Source organism: Primulina huaijiensis, unplaced genomic scaffold (genome assembly GCF_012295235.1).
Source record: "Primulina huaijiensis isolate GDHJ02 unplaced genomic scaffold, ASM1229523v2 scaffold40265, whole genome shotgun sequence".
NCBI classification, from domain to species: Eukaryota; Viridiplantae; Streptophyta; class Magnoliopsida; order Lamiales; family Gesneriaceae; genus Primulina; species Primulina huaijiensis.
Window position 1 is genome coordinate 1 of NW_027359513.1, and position 14176 is coordinate 14176.

A 14176-nucleotide genomic window follows, 5' to 3' on the forward strand; every position below is an offset into this window, starting at 1 on the left:
AATTTAGCTTTCATTTTTTGTGATGAAATTTGCACTCCATTTTTTTATAAAAAAATATATATCTTTGTAGGACCGAGTGATTACCGCTTTACCAAAAGCTATAGCTGGTGGTAATGGTGCAACTCAAAGCTTTTAAATTGAACATCAAATCACTCACCACGGTTCGATCGCTCTACCAAACAGAAACAATTATTTCACTCAACAATCTTTATTGAAATTTGGAACAATAGTATTAATAAATACATGTAATTTTTTTGTTTGTTTTTCAGGTATTAATGTTACAATAATTGAAGAAAAATAAAATTTTATTTTTTGAATGAAATTTACAATCCATTTTTTAAAAAAAACTATATATTTAATGTAATTTAATGAAATTCAGAACAATAATATTAATAAATACATGTATTTTTTTGTTTGTTTCCTTCCAGCTATTAACGGTTTCTAAAATAAATTTAAGAAAAAAAAATTTAGCCACCATTTTTCATAAAAAAAATTTAAATTTATCTTTCATTTTTTTGAATGAAATTTATAATCAATTTTTTTTAAAAAAAATTGCTTATCTTTAATGAAATTTGGAACAATAATAATAAATATTTTTTTTGTTTGTTTCCTTCCAGCTATTAATGGTTTCTAAAATAAATTTAAGAAAAAAAAATTTAGCCACCATTTTTCAGAAAAAAAATTTAAATTTATCTTTCACTTTTTTGAATGAAATTTATAATCAATTTTTTTTAAAAAAAATTGCTTATCTTTAATGAAATTTGGAACAATAGTATTAATAAATACATGTAATTTTTTTGTTTGTTTTTCAGGTATTAATGTTACAATAATTGAAGAAAAATAAAATTTTATTTTTTGAATGAAATTTACAATCCATTTTTTTTAAAAAAACTATATATTTAATGTAATTTAATGAAATTCAGAACAATAATATTAATAAATACATGTATTTTTTTGTTTGTTTTTCAGGTATTCATGAATTTTACAATAATTGAAGAAAAATAAAATTTTATTTTTGGAATGAAATTTACAGTCCATTTTTTTTAAAAAAAAACTACATCTTTAATGTAATTTAAAATAAAGGACACAATATCAGCAACTTAACTCACGAGAACTTCATAAAAGTTCACTAATCTCAGTACTATCCTCACTGATGCACGCATAACCCAACAAAATTAAATGATAGTGAAAAATTTATCTTTTAGTTCGAACGTTTCTTGATCGTCAAGCCAAAAGTTATATTTGTTACCTAAGATACGGTTTTTATTTCTTATAATTGTGATCTACAATGCAAAGCTCTATACTAAGCTAATTATGAACATAATGAAGATTGCACTGATGTGGGTGTCAATGTGGCAAATCGTAAAATCATATGCATGACAAACACAAATATTTGTTTGGTATCATAAGTAAACACTTCAAAAGAATCAAAATTAGTTTATATTGATTTTATGTATAATAATTACTCTTATATACATCAAATGGATAGAAAAAGAGAAATAAGAATGAATTCAAATCGTTTTTATGTAAAAACAAATAAATTTTACATGTACAGTTACTTAAAATGATTATAAGATTTTTAAAATTTTCTTATGTTTTTTAAATATTTCCCCTCGAAAAATAAATTTTTTTAAAAAAAATTACATTTATCTTCATATTTTATGTCATGTCAAATTTTCATCGATAATACTTGTAAAACTTGTAGATATTTTTTTAGAACATGATTTATGCAAAGAACTTTATAACTTCAAAATATATCATGAGAAATTTATAAATTATGGTTCTTCTAAAAAAATATATATTTGTTTTTTGTTTTATTATTTTGAATACTTATAGTCTAACTATATTATTTTTAAAATTTTAAGGTTGTGAAGTTAAAATAGGTGTTAAAGTGATAGTAAGAGTATGGTTCTGATTATGGATCATATTAATAAATATTTGTATTTTTTGACAGAATATTGCAACATTATATACTTATATGTATATCAAACCTAAAACAACTCAATTATATTAATATTCAGGAACTCAAGCAAAAATAAATTCTGAACTTTATTGATGTATCGTAGATTGAATTAATTATTGAAAATAAAAGATAGTGAGAGTAATGTGAGAATTGTTATCCTCGTATCATTTTTGCACGTTCCACACGTGCAACGCACGTGCATATCTTCTAGTATATATATAAAGATGTGATCTTAGAAGGCCAATTACAAGGGAAACAACACAATTTTTGACAGAAAACAAAAAATAAACAGAGAGAAGAATTATTCAGGTGTCCGAATGATTCTTTGATTTGTTTTTTTTACAAACTTGACTCGATTTCAACGAGTTCATTGTAATATAACGGGACGTCTGAAAGTAAAACATATTATATTTCATTAATCAATAACAAAAACCAGATCATGAATTTTGATTTCATGTTAGGAGTATCCAAATTTACATTTAAAATTTTTAAATTTTCGAGTTGAAAATTAATCATTCAAAAAGGGCATCAATCAATTTTAGGGAACAAATATAGTTCATACCAAGAACTCTGTAAATCATTCAAAAAGGGCATCAATCAATTTTAGGGAACAAATATAGTTATAGACATAACAATGGGAAATGCTCCATAAATGATATTCAAACCTTGGTATACTCATCACTCTTCCAAGTTAATGTGGACAGAAAATGATAAGAATTTGCTAACAACGTTTATATACATCATCAAAATTCATCAAGCAGGTAGGTGGACGATATGATAGCACACAAACAAGATACGAAGAAAGTAAATCTACGAGGGTATCATATGTTCTGCAACTGAGGCCAAGCCCTGCATAAGTTTAATAATTTCAACCGTATCATCAAGATAGTATCTCGCCTTGCTCGGTTTCCGGCCTACTGTACATGCAAATACTTCAGCGGAAGGAGCTATGGATGGTCCATTAAGAGAGCTCGTAATCACCTCAAACATATCTTCATCAGATCTATCGTCTCCTATGCATAGGACGAAATCTGGCAACATTCCCTTCTCTTGCATCATGGATAGGAGGCGTTTGGCCACCAATCCCTTGCTTACTCCCTGTGAATCAAACACGGGTAGACCTCGTAAAAACAGGGTGGATGTTCCAACATGCATAGAGTTAGAAGAGTTCGAGCTACTGGGTTCCCATCCAAGTATTAAAGGGAATGCGCACCAGAAGTCTTGAACTAGTGACTCACTGGTTCTCATGCTATATATATGGGAAACCACATTTCTCAAAAACCCAAGGCCTTGTAATATGGTCCAACAACAAAATTTATAAAACACGTTGCTGGAATATTTTATTGCAATAAACTGATGAATATTGATAGCAGCTTCGAGAATCGAAATTTTCACCACAATTTCAGTCAAGATAACTCAGCCGCTTCAAACAATTTATCACGCTGCCTTCAAGCTCAATATAGATCCCGAGAAAACACAAACAACAGGCGACATTGTTAATATAAACAAAGTTCAGTGACAGGATTTTCTATGAAAAGGGTTTGAATATGATTTATCGGCACAACGGTATTGTATGTTAAGCCATTCTCGAGAATGTGTCACACCGTAACTAGTCACATACCTGTGGCTTTACTTCAACACAATTTTGGCCACTCTTGACTGTGACAGGTTCATTAGAAAGAACACTTTCGAGGTGATTAAGAAGTTCTTTTGCTTGACAAGATCCAAAATCAGGATCCGCATCCTCATAACACCAACCCATTGTGGTTTCCTTAATTTCAATAACTGACCCATCAGTTGTCTCGGTATAAAGTTTCATTACCGGCTCTGTAACCTGTTTCCATTTGCATTCAACTATGGGCACACACGTTTCCCATTCCTCATCTCGATTCAACCTGGAAAACTCAAACTGTAAATCATGTAATAAATATGAGATTTATGATAAGAAAAAAGAAACAAATATTGCTTACCTCAGGAAATAGCCATGCTCTGCTGCAATTCCGAGCTTTTCACAAGATGAAAACCATTCGGTTAAAGTGTCTCGACTTCTAGCACTAACGATGAAAACAATATTGTTTTTGTCTCTACACAAACTATTTAGTATATCGACGGTTTTCGAGTTTGGCTTCTTATCAATTGAATTTTGAGGTATTAAAGTACCATCATAATCGAGAAGAAAAGCTCTATTTGTAGTCCTTCTGTAAGCTGAAACTATGTGTTCCATAGCCAACTTTCGAAAATTTAGATCGAGTGCAACGACCCTAAAACTCAAGCCAAATCCAATACCCCACGATCTACGTCGTGCATGATCCTTACAAGTTCTTTCAAGATCATGCAAGAAACTTCGAGCCCAATATGCCACATCATGGGTGCTTACATACTTATAATGTTTCTCATGTCTCAATTGTTTTTCTGCATCAGCCATTACGAGAGCAGACTCCATTGCATCCGCCACTCCATCTATATTCCACGGGTTGACTCTAATTGCTCCACTTAGAGATGGAGAGCATCCAATGAACTCCGACAAAACCAAAGTGCTCTTTTTCAGACGTGAAGATTCCCCAAAGCCTTATCCAACTTCTCATTTCCTTGTCGACTAATTATGTACTCATATGGGATAAGGTTCATACCATCTCTAACAGCTGTGACCAAACAACACTCGGCAACGACGTAGTAAGCAACTCTCTCATAAAATTTGAGTGGTTGATTAATTAAGATGACAGGATCCTATCCTGGTTCCCCAAAGGTCTCGTTTATTCGTTTTACTGTCGCAAACGTTTCATCCTGCACTTCTTGCACGTATTTTCCTTTTCCCCGAGCTGGATTAGCTATCTGCACTAAAACAACCTTTCCCCGCTTCTCGGGTTGCTGCAATAGGAGCTGTTCCATTGCCAGTAATTTCAAACTTATGCCCTTGAAAATATCCATGTCATCGACCCCGAGTAACATCGTTCTCCCCCTAGCAGAAAACTGATTAATAAGATCTACGACTTTGGCCTCAGTTTCAGGCAGGTTCAAAACTGATTGAAGCTGCCCCATGTGGATACCAACAGGAAGAATTTTGATACTAACAGTACGACCATAATATTCCAAGCCCATGTAACCCCTTTTCGACTCATATGATAGGCCTAACATCCTACTACAACATGACAGGAAATGCCGTGCGTAATCAAATGTGTGAAACCCTATCAAATCCGAGTTTAGCAGAGCTCGAAGAAGCTCTCCTCGTATCGGCAAAGTTTTGTAAATCTCCGAAGATGGAAACGGGCTGTGTAGGAAAAAACCAAGCTTCACTCGGTTAAACCTCTTCCTCAAGAAAGTGGGTAATACCATTAGATGGTAATCATGAATCCATACAAAATCATCTTCCGGGTTAATCACTTCCATGATTCTATCGGCAAAAATCTTGTTAACTGATACATAAGCCTGCCACAGGGAACGATTGAATCTACCACCAAGATCCGGTAACAGAGGCAACATATAGTGGAACAATGGCCATAACTGCTGTTTGCAAAACCCATGATAATAGCGGTTATATAGCTCAGGAGGCAAAAAGGTGGGCACACACTTAAATGTGTCCCAGAGTATTTGAGATACTTCTTCTTGGTCATTCGGGTGAATATCTTCCTTAAGACACCCCACGTAAATATACTCTAGTTCTTCATCCCCCGATCCATCTTTTAGTTGAAGGAGAAGCGAATTCCCGTCCCAACTAAAAGTCCATCCTTTACTATTATCCAATCTTCGATGAACCTTTATTGGCAGCAGGTTAGCTACAATAATTATCCTATCCCGTTGTGCTGATGAAGAAGATGGATCACAACCAACGCTCTTTGATACATCATCGTCAATATCAGACAGTATGTCAGCAACTGTCATAATACGAGGAATACGCCGACTAAGACCACCTAAAGTCGGTAATGGGGCTTCACCAGAGGCTAGCTCCAAGAGGTTTGAGTATGATCTCGACACCATTTAGTTTTTACAGGTAACTATCCGAAACCTGACATCAAACAATCTAAATTCTTTCTTCCTGCTTTACAAAATGAAAACTAAAATAAAAAGTTCCCAATGAAAGTAAAGCTCCCTGAGCTAAAAACTTATTTAACAACCACCACCATGAAAGTTATCGTTTATCATCTAACATTGAAGTTACGTATACGTAGCAGGAAAAAGCCAAAACGGTACAAGAAACGAACAGAAAGATTTGACTTTGAGTAGCAAATTAAGTAACAGGAAGCAGGAATAAAGAAATTTCAGGTCAAGCATCAAAGAAAACATAAAGGGATTCGATAAATTTACGATCACATCACATATAAAAAAAAAAACTAGAAAATTGCAACTTCATTTCCTGAAATTAATAATAAGAATAAATTGAGGAAGGGAGAGAGAACATGCAATACCAAACTAGATATACTATCACCGCAACAGCCCACCCAATTATATGACACAAAGAATAGCAAGAGATGAAAAACACGGGGTGAATATTCAAGAACCAACAGAGGAAAACTAACCAGTTTTGACCCTTGAGTCCCCAAAGGATGATAAGCCCTACTCCCCCCGTCTTTGTGAAGAAAATGGGAAAAATACGGGAGGAACAGAATGAAACAATGAAGGGCGAGTGCCCATCTTGCAACTTTTCAAGTACACAACTGAGTACTGCTAACGTATGTGAGCATAAAAAAATTGCAAGTTGGTCGGATGACGTGTGTTGATATTTTGGGGTTGTTATTTTCTCCCTTGAGTCTTGTTTATTGTGTAGTGACTCTGTTTCTTGTTTTTTAAGCACAGAGTCGAGATTGTTATTATTATTTTTAGTTTATGCACGGAGTCAGATTTCATATGTATGTTGTAAATCAGAGTCTTTGCATGCTTCCTTTTGATGAAAATCATTTGAACACAATTTTCCAACTAATTTTCTCAAGAATGAGTTGCTTTAATAAATGATAATAATTTTATGTGCATAAGAAAAAAAATAACATTAATCTCACTGTTATAGGCTTGGCACTTTGATAATAACTTCTATTGATGTTTATAGAACAGAATAAATTGACATCTGAAAGTCAATGCACCAATAATTGTAAGTAAACTATTCGTAAGAACCTTAGACCAACAGCCTCCTGGTGGCAGTACCTTGTCCACAATCTATGTTGACTTTACCTTAAACAGCCAGATTTTTTTTTATCACATTGATGCAACTAATCACGGTAAGCTTCCTGATGTTTTTTTAATATATATAGAAGAGATTAATTAATAATTAACAACAAAATGTCATGTTCAAAATTTATTTAGTATATATAATGTATATGTAAATATATTTTATATATTATTAATTTATATAAATAATCAATTTGGATTAGAAACAAGAAATTATTATTATAATTAAAAGTCTCGGTTTTGGATCTAATAAATAAAATTTCTTGGCAGTTCTTTAGTAGAATGCTTCGTGACTTTACGGGAACTCGAGGAGCTAAAAAAAACCTTGTAGATTACCAATATACATTTCCAAATTTAGTCAACAGGTGAGCACACCGAAGCAGAAAAATGGATCTTTCACATTTTTATTACACGTACGTGTTTAGGATAAATGATGGAATCAATCGTACGGGAGAGCAAGCTTCAATATATATACTGGACGATAAAGAACTGGGATTATTTTTAAAAGAGGTGGAAAACAATTATCATGTTAGATTTTTAAGCAATTTCACGAAATCGGGTTCATGTGTTGTGAAACTGCCCCGTTCTTTGTATGACTACAACAAGAAAGTGCCCACGCTCATTGATATCACATGTCCCGTCTGGAAACTGAGAATTACCCAAAAGAACAAAAAGAAACTCACGATGAACATTGAATCCTCAACATCACCAAAGTTCGAACGAGCCAATTAAAATACATGCAGCGATCTTGGAAAATCCTGTCATCCTTGTACAACTTTAGCCAAACCAAAAGCAGCAGCAGATGCAATAGCCCCAATAAACGCAGTCTGGAGAGCACTGCGAATGGGTTTGCTCCCAGTAAAATGGCCTTTTGCATACCCAAATATAAGTAAAGCGATTAGAGTTACGACGACAGACGCTAACACAGCTCTCCGTGCCGTTGGGATGAACATGTAAGGGATGAGTGGCACTATTCCTCCGACTATGTAAGCGATGGCAATTGTCAGTGCACTGTGGAGGGCTCTCTTTGGATCTGGCTTCTCCAATCCCAGTTCAAATCTGCGCGTTTAAGGTGATTTTGTGTTAGCATTTTAAGGCTGTGTGAGTCTGGGATTATTTAAACGAGGCAGAATAAATATTGAGAGAAATGTAAGAAAATAAATCAATGCTTCTCTGAAAATATTTGACTCAAGATTTTGAAAAAGGACAAAAATGGTCCATCTGTGTGCTTAACATATATTTTATTTATAAAAATATTCTATAAAAATATTCTCCAGGTGATAATTAATGAATTTTGCATGTATTGTTTTTTTTCTCTTCCCCTTGTTTCACAAATCAATTTTTAAAGTTTATGTTGATCTTATATTCTTATGTGCTGGCTGAATTACGGATTATTATTTGAAAACATGCCACGATATTCTTTCATTTCATCTTCCATAATCCAAGCAATTTTTTTAAATAAAATCCAATTAATGCTAGCAATTAAATAGGACTAAATGTTTGGCAAAATCTGAAGAGGGATTTACTTCATCATAAAATCAAGCCAAGCCTGTGGGTTCTTCCTGAGAGCATTCACTACTGGTGTGTATTCATGAGGCTGAATCCCATACTCTGATAGTATTTCTGCAACCTCGGCAGCTTCTGCAAAAAGTGATTAAAGCCCTCCTAGTAAAAAGTGATTTCACCTAAAAAGAAACACACACAAGACAACTGTAAAAACCTGTATCAGGGACAGCAACAATCTCCTCTTGTTCTCTCTTGAGCTCCCTCATATAATGATCAGCCTCGCTTTTTGCTGCAAGATAACTACACCACCACACAAATATCAACGTTCATCGACACATGGAAATCTTTGGAAGATTTGAAGTGCACATTGGCCCCAAGTCCAGAAAGAGGACAATGGACACTAAAATATAACTTTTTAAAAAAAATTATACGTAATTTGAATAAATTCAAGAACTCCTATCCATGCTTCACTTAGCCCTAAAATATCAAGGAAAAAAAAATTGAAAACAGACGCTTCTTGATATTTTGGTCCATGCCACCACTGTTTCAATGACACTTCATTGGTTCATTTAATTTACTAATCCAAGAAACGAGTAATTGTACCACTAAATAACGAAAAACATCATACAGTGGGAGGGAGATATACGATAATAAGAAAAGAATACCCTCCAAGACCCATGGAGATAGCTCCAGCGGCAACCTCGGCTATTCCTGCGGTGAGAATGATGGCGGAGGATGCGTTAGCGCCTGACAGGCCTGCTGCGAGTGCGAACGGAACCGTGAGACCATCGGACACTCCTATGATTATGTCACGAACAATTTCGCCAGCAGTGAAATGCTTCTCTTTGTGTTGGTTCAACAAAGACGTGTTCAATTCTTGAGCCATTGAGTTATGCGCCAGAAACGTGAGAATTTCGTAAATCAATGCTTAATTGGTGTACATAAACATGATTGTATGTAATATATATACATGAATCTCTGTCTCTGTGTGATACAACTGTTTTTTTTTTTTTTTTTGTGGAGAAAATTAATATGAGATACAGATAGTAGAGTGCATAGGTATGGAAGTAGGTTTGCAGTGTCTCTGTAAAGATACATAGGCGACTGTTCGTTTTTGTCGTCATTGATTAAGGCCATGATTTTCTCAAATCTGATGTAATTAAGTTTCATTAATTGTTTTTCCTTCGTTTAAAACCCTATGTCAGTCAATATGTTCCAGAATAAAATTCATAAATTGAGCTAAATTCGACATGGTAAAACCCGGTTATTTGTGGGATAGGCCTTTTTTCCTTAATATCTCTGTGCGATTTATATTTTTTTTATTTAATTAATTGGGAAAGATATTTGTTATTATTGATTTGCTAGATTTACTTTTTTTGGAGTTCATTTCCTCATCAAGTATTTAACTATATAAACTCATAAATATGATGTATGAATTTTTTTTTAAAATAGATTAAATTTCTTGAAATATTTTAAACCAGTGTTATTTTATGATGTATGAATTTTTTATAAAATAGATTAAATTTCATGAAATATTTTAAACCAGTATTGTTCGTTAAAATAACTCATTGATCTGCATCTTACCTGATATATATTTCACAGTTATGCATACAAAAGGGAAGAAGCCGAAATATTAGTAGACATCTTCGTGGCACGCCAAAGACCTAATGGTTGACACGACAAACTGTGTTTTACTTTATGAAATGGAAAGCACAAATTTTCTTATTATTTGTGGATTCAATTCTGTTAATTGATACAATCACTTTCACCATTTGCCAAAAGTTTGCCGCTAGCATGTGACTCTCTATTCACCCAATGCCAGCTGATGTGGACATGGCAAAACTTAGCCTTTTCCTTTTTCTTTTTTTTTTTTTTAAAAAAAAATAAAAAAAAATGTCTCATGTCATGTGTCTGCGTTTTTAAGCCGATCGTGCTTTCATATCAGAAGAAGTCTTTTCAGCGCACACTTTGGTTTAAATCAAAAGGTTGTGAAATTGGATTCCATTTGATTCTGATTTACTTTCCATTCCAATTCTTTGAAAAAGCAAAAAAGACACTAAAACCAAGTTAAAATAAAGACATTACCATTATTTGAAATTAGATATCAATAATAATAAATATAATTTTCTTCAAGTAGAAAAGATTAATCAAACCCCAAATAAATAAAATTAAAATTTGACATAAACACTAATAAACAAAAGAAGGCTAGCAAAATAGGGTATTTAGTATTTACTGTCCTCTCAGACAAATGCCTCGATTTGTCATCAATATTTTAAAAGAATGGATTCGATCAGACTCGTCATCTTACATTACTCATCATCGAGAACAATAAAAACCCCATTGCTGTTCTTTCTCAAGATTAAAGAAAGAGAATAATTTATAAATAATTGAGTAAAGAATGCCAAATTAAACAAAACATAACTGGGTAAAATACAGAGTAACGACAATTAGTCGTAGGAATTGCTTAAAAAACACATTGAATCCCTACTAAAGTTACAGAATGCCTAATTCATGTCTCTTCAGTTCAGGTCTCCAACAAAGTTTCAGCATGAAGCATCTCAGAAGAACGAAAGTTTATGTTTTTCATCATCATTAGAGACATGAATCGCCTAAATTAACATAATAATTCAATTCAGATAAATCAATATTGCTAAATAAAATTATAATTGTTAAAAAAATTCACATATTCGACTTAAAAACTTTACAAATACTTTTTTTTTTATATAAAAATATCAATATATCGAACGAGAGAATTTTTAAAAAATACAAAGCCCCTTCAGTTCAGGTCTCCATTGTTCTTCCGCATGATTACATTCTCAGAAGAACGAAAGTTTGAATTTTTAATCATCCCAAGAGGCCATTGAACAACTAATACAAATATATACATAGATAAAGGGGAAAAAAAGTGGACATCATTTTCTCCTTCGTTCAGATCTCCAATGGAGAATGCGTGTATTTAATTCAGGAGATAAAAGGCCTTTACCAAATTCTCTTGATACCAAATACGAATTAAACATGAACAGAGAAAAATAAAAGCAGAGTTCGATGTTGAAAATCGATACCTCAATTTGCTGGTGGTGGAATTCGAATGTGGCGAGGTCTGAGGAGATGATGAACTCCGTTTTTATAGTAGTATGCCAGTTAGGAAAGTGAAGCCCTGGTAATTTGTTGGGCTCAAATATTTGGACTGGGTATGTTTTGGGCCAATGCTAATTCAATGCCCATTTATCAAATATCAGGTTGTGCACGGCATATGGATGGTTCATTTGTGGTTCCTTCCTCTCTAGGTATTTAATCTTTAAATTTTTTTATCTACTTTTTAGTTTGTGGATTATCAAATCATTAATGGTATCAGAAATTGTTGCAAAAGATTGTAATTTTGGTATAAATGATTGAATTTATAAATTCTGAATAAGTGGATAAAACCAAAAGTAAGTAATATTTGAAAACAAAAGTAATAAGTTGAAAATCAGAAGTTGACAATGTTTGATAATGAATTTTTGCATCAAACTCTCCTGTAAAATATCGAAAATTCATACCTCGTCTTCATGAAAACTAAATAGGTGTATTATCCCTTGAGTTTTATAAAAATTGTACAATTGATTATTGATAATATGTTTTTTGAACATGCACCCATGTTTTGTGAAAATACTAATTTTGGAATAATATTATGTCAAATGTACATAAATATCCTATTATTAATATATAATATTTACCAGATGCACACAATAAATCCATCGAAATATAAATTTTTTAGATCTAGACAACAATGTTGAGCAAGAAACCGTGAAATTTTCGAGCAAGATTGAGTTGTTTCTTGTAGGGAATGTTGGGCTTCATATTGGGTTTTTAACCGCACCAATGGTGTGTTCAAAAAATCCTATGCTTCTACAAGCAGAATGGACATCTCATCAACTTTTAGATTTGAATTAAATAAAATAGGAACTTACTCAAAATCTGAGTTTAAAAAGACTCCAAAGAGGTGTCCGAGTTGGTGGAATAGGCATGTGTTTGACCAGTGATCAAAAGTTTGATTCCCCCTCCCAACACCTTTTCCGACGAACATGTCGCGTAGTACTTGTCCAGTGCAGTTTACTTGACTGGTATAGCTTGCGAATTATTGCGTTAGTATGATGATTTACCTAATATGCAACGACGAATAGCGGTTGTGGGTTCCTATATTATAACAAAAAAATCCGGTATAAGAAATACATAAAATTGATTTTTTAAAGTCAAAAATCAAGAATCGCTCTCTTTTTTTAAATTGCAAGCACTCTGTGTAACCGATTTAAACTGAAAATAAACTTGTGTGCATAGTAATCACCGAATCATAATGATTGAGAGAAAAATAACTTCTAAATTAAAAGACCTTATTTTGTGTGAAGTCAAAATTCTAATATTAGCGAGAGTCTTAAATAAGTTTTTGCCTCAATAAAATTCCACACTCAAAATAGGGATACTCATCGGATATATTAATCCGGAATCAGTTTGATTTAATCCGATTCAATTTGGAATCGGTTAATCCAATTTAGGATTTAACTGAATCCAACATCAATTTTGAATAAGAATAGTTTCTTAAAACATAACCAAAACCATTTTAATTCGATCAAGTTGAATCCAATCTAGTAATATAATTTTTATTTTTTATAATTTACTTCATAAATAAATTTTTTATGTAACATAATAGTTGAAAAAGAATAAGATAATATTGATCACAATTATATTTAATCCAGTTTAATTTAATTTTGGTTTTCGATTAGGTGATAGTTTCAATCCGATAAATTTAATTGGATACCATATATGTTAATTGGTTCGATTCCATTGTCACATAATCCAAAACCAGTTAAATCCGGGTCGGGAACAAGTCCGATAAGATGAGCTGGTAACATCCCTTGCTGAAAGTAGACAGTTGAGTATTAAAAAGTTGCACAATTTTGCTAAAACAAATTATGCAACCCTCAAGAAGAAATACGAGCAAGAATGGAAAGCTTAAGAAGAAGTTATTCTTAATCTTTAAGGCTATGTTTGGTAGACATGATAAGGGAATGATTATTAAATAATCATCCCTTATCTCATGTTTGGTTCATTTTTAATTTAACATGGAGGCCATTGATTATGATCGAAAGCCCTAATTATTTATGTTATTTGTGTGATTAAATATTCTTTCTCAAAGGTGTGATAATGTATAACTTTTGAATAGTGATAATGATAAGATTGTACATTGAAATTAATACCCTTGAATTGTTTTCTTCAATATAATATGAAAATTAAATTAGTGAAAATTTAATAATTAATATAATATTTAAATTTTTATTATATTTTTTTATAAATTAATTTCATATATTTTTATTATTTTCAATCATTCTAAAGAAAATAAATTTTAATGCAAATCTATCTTAAATTAAATTTTTATAAATTTCTAATCTTGTTAATTAATTTTTTATGAAAATAAATATTTATTAAATTCTAATTTATTTTGTTTAATGATTACCGTAATATTTTCAAATATATTTCTGATAAATATATTTAAATTAATTTTAATAAATATAA

The 14176-nt window shown here is 32.1% G+C and overlaps 1 protein-coding gene, 3 non-coding genes and 1 pseudogene across 4 annotated transcripts; all 5 read right to left on the reverse strand.

The window, feature by feature from the left end:
• Window positions 1-2592: 2592 nt before the first annotated feature.
• LOC140969171 (alpha,alpha-trehalose-phosphate synthase [UDP-forming] 6-like) lies at window positions 2593-6625 on the reverse strand (annotated as a pseudogene).
• Window positions 6626-7721: 1096 nt separating this feature from the next.
• On the reverse strand, window positions 7722-9708 carry LOC140969179 (vacuolar iron transporter 1). The gene is made up of 4 exons (XM_073430451.1): window positions 9292-9708; window positions 8841-8926; window positions 8647-8761; window positions 7722-8179 (listed from the first exon to the last, which is right to left on the reverse strand). Exons 1-4 carry the CDS (start codon window positions 9510-9512, stop codon window positions 7882-7884), a joined length of 720 nt encoding a protein of 239 aa, XP_073286552.1. The 5' UTR covers window positions 9513-9708; the 3' UTR covers window positions 7722-7881.
• Window positions 9709-10861: 1153 nt separating this feature from the next.
• Window positions 10862-10951, reverse strand: LOC140969187 (small nucleolar RNA SNOR75). Its single transcript, XR_012173900.1, has one exon. It is a non-coding gene; the product is annotated as a small nucleolar RNA SNOR75 (small nucleolar RNA).
• A 188-nt stretch (window positions 10952-11139) lies between these two features.
• LOC140969186 (small nucleolar RNA Z159/U59) lies at window positions 11140-11226 on the reverse strand. Its single transcript, XR_012173899.1, has one exon. It is a non-coding gene; the product is annotated as a small nucleolar RNA Z159/U59 (small nucleolar RNA).
• Window positions 11227-11396: 170 nt separating this feature from the next.
• On the reverse strand, window positions 11397-11484 carry LOC140969185 (small nucleolar RNA Z159/U59). The gene has a single exon (XR_012173898.1). It is a non-coding gene; the product is annotated as a small nucleolar RNA Z159/U59 (small nucleolar RNA).
• Between the last annotated feature and the right edge of the window lie 2692 nt (window positions 11485-14176).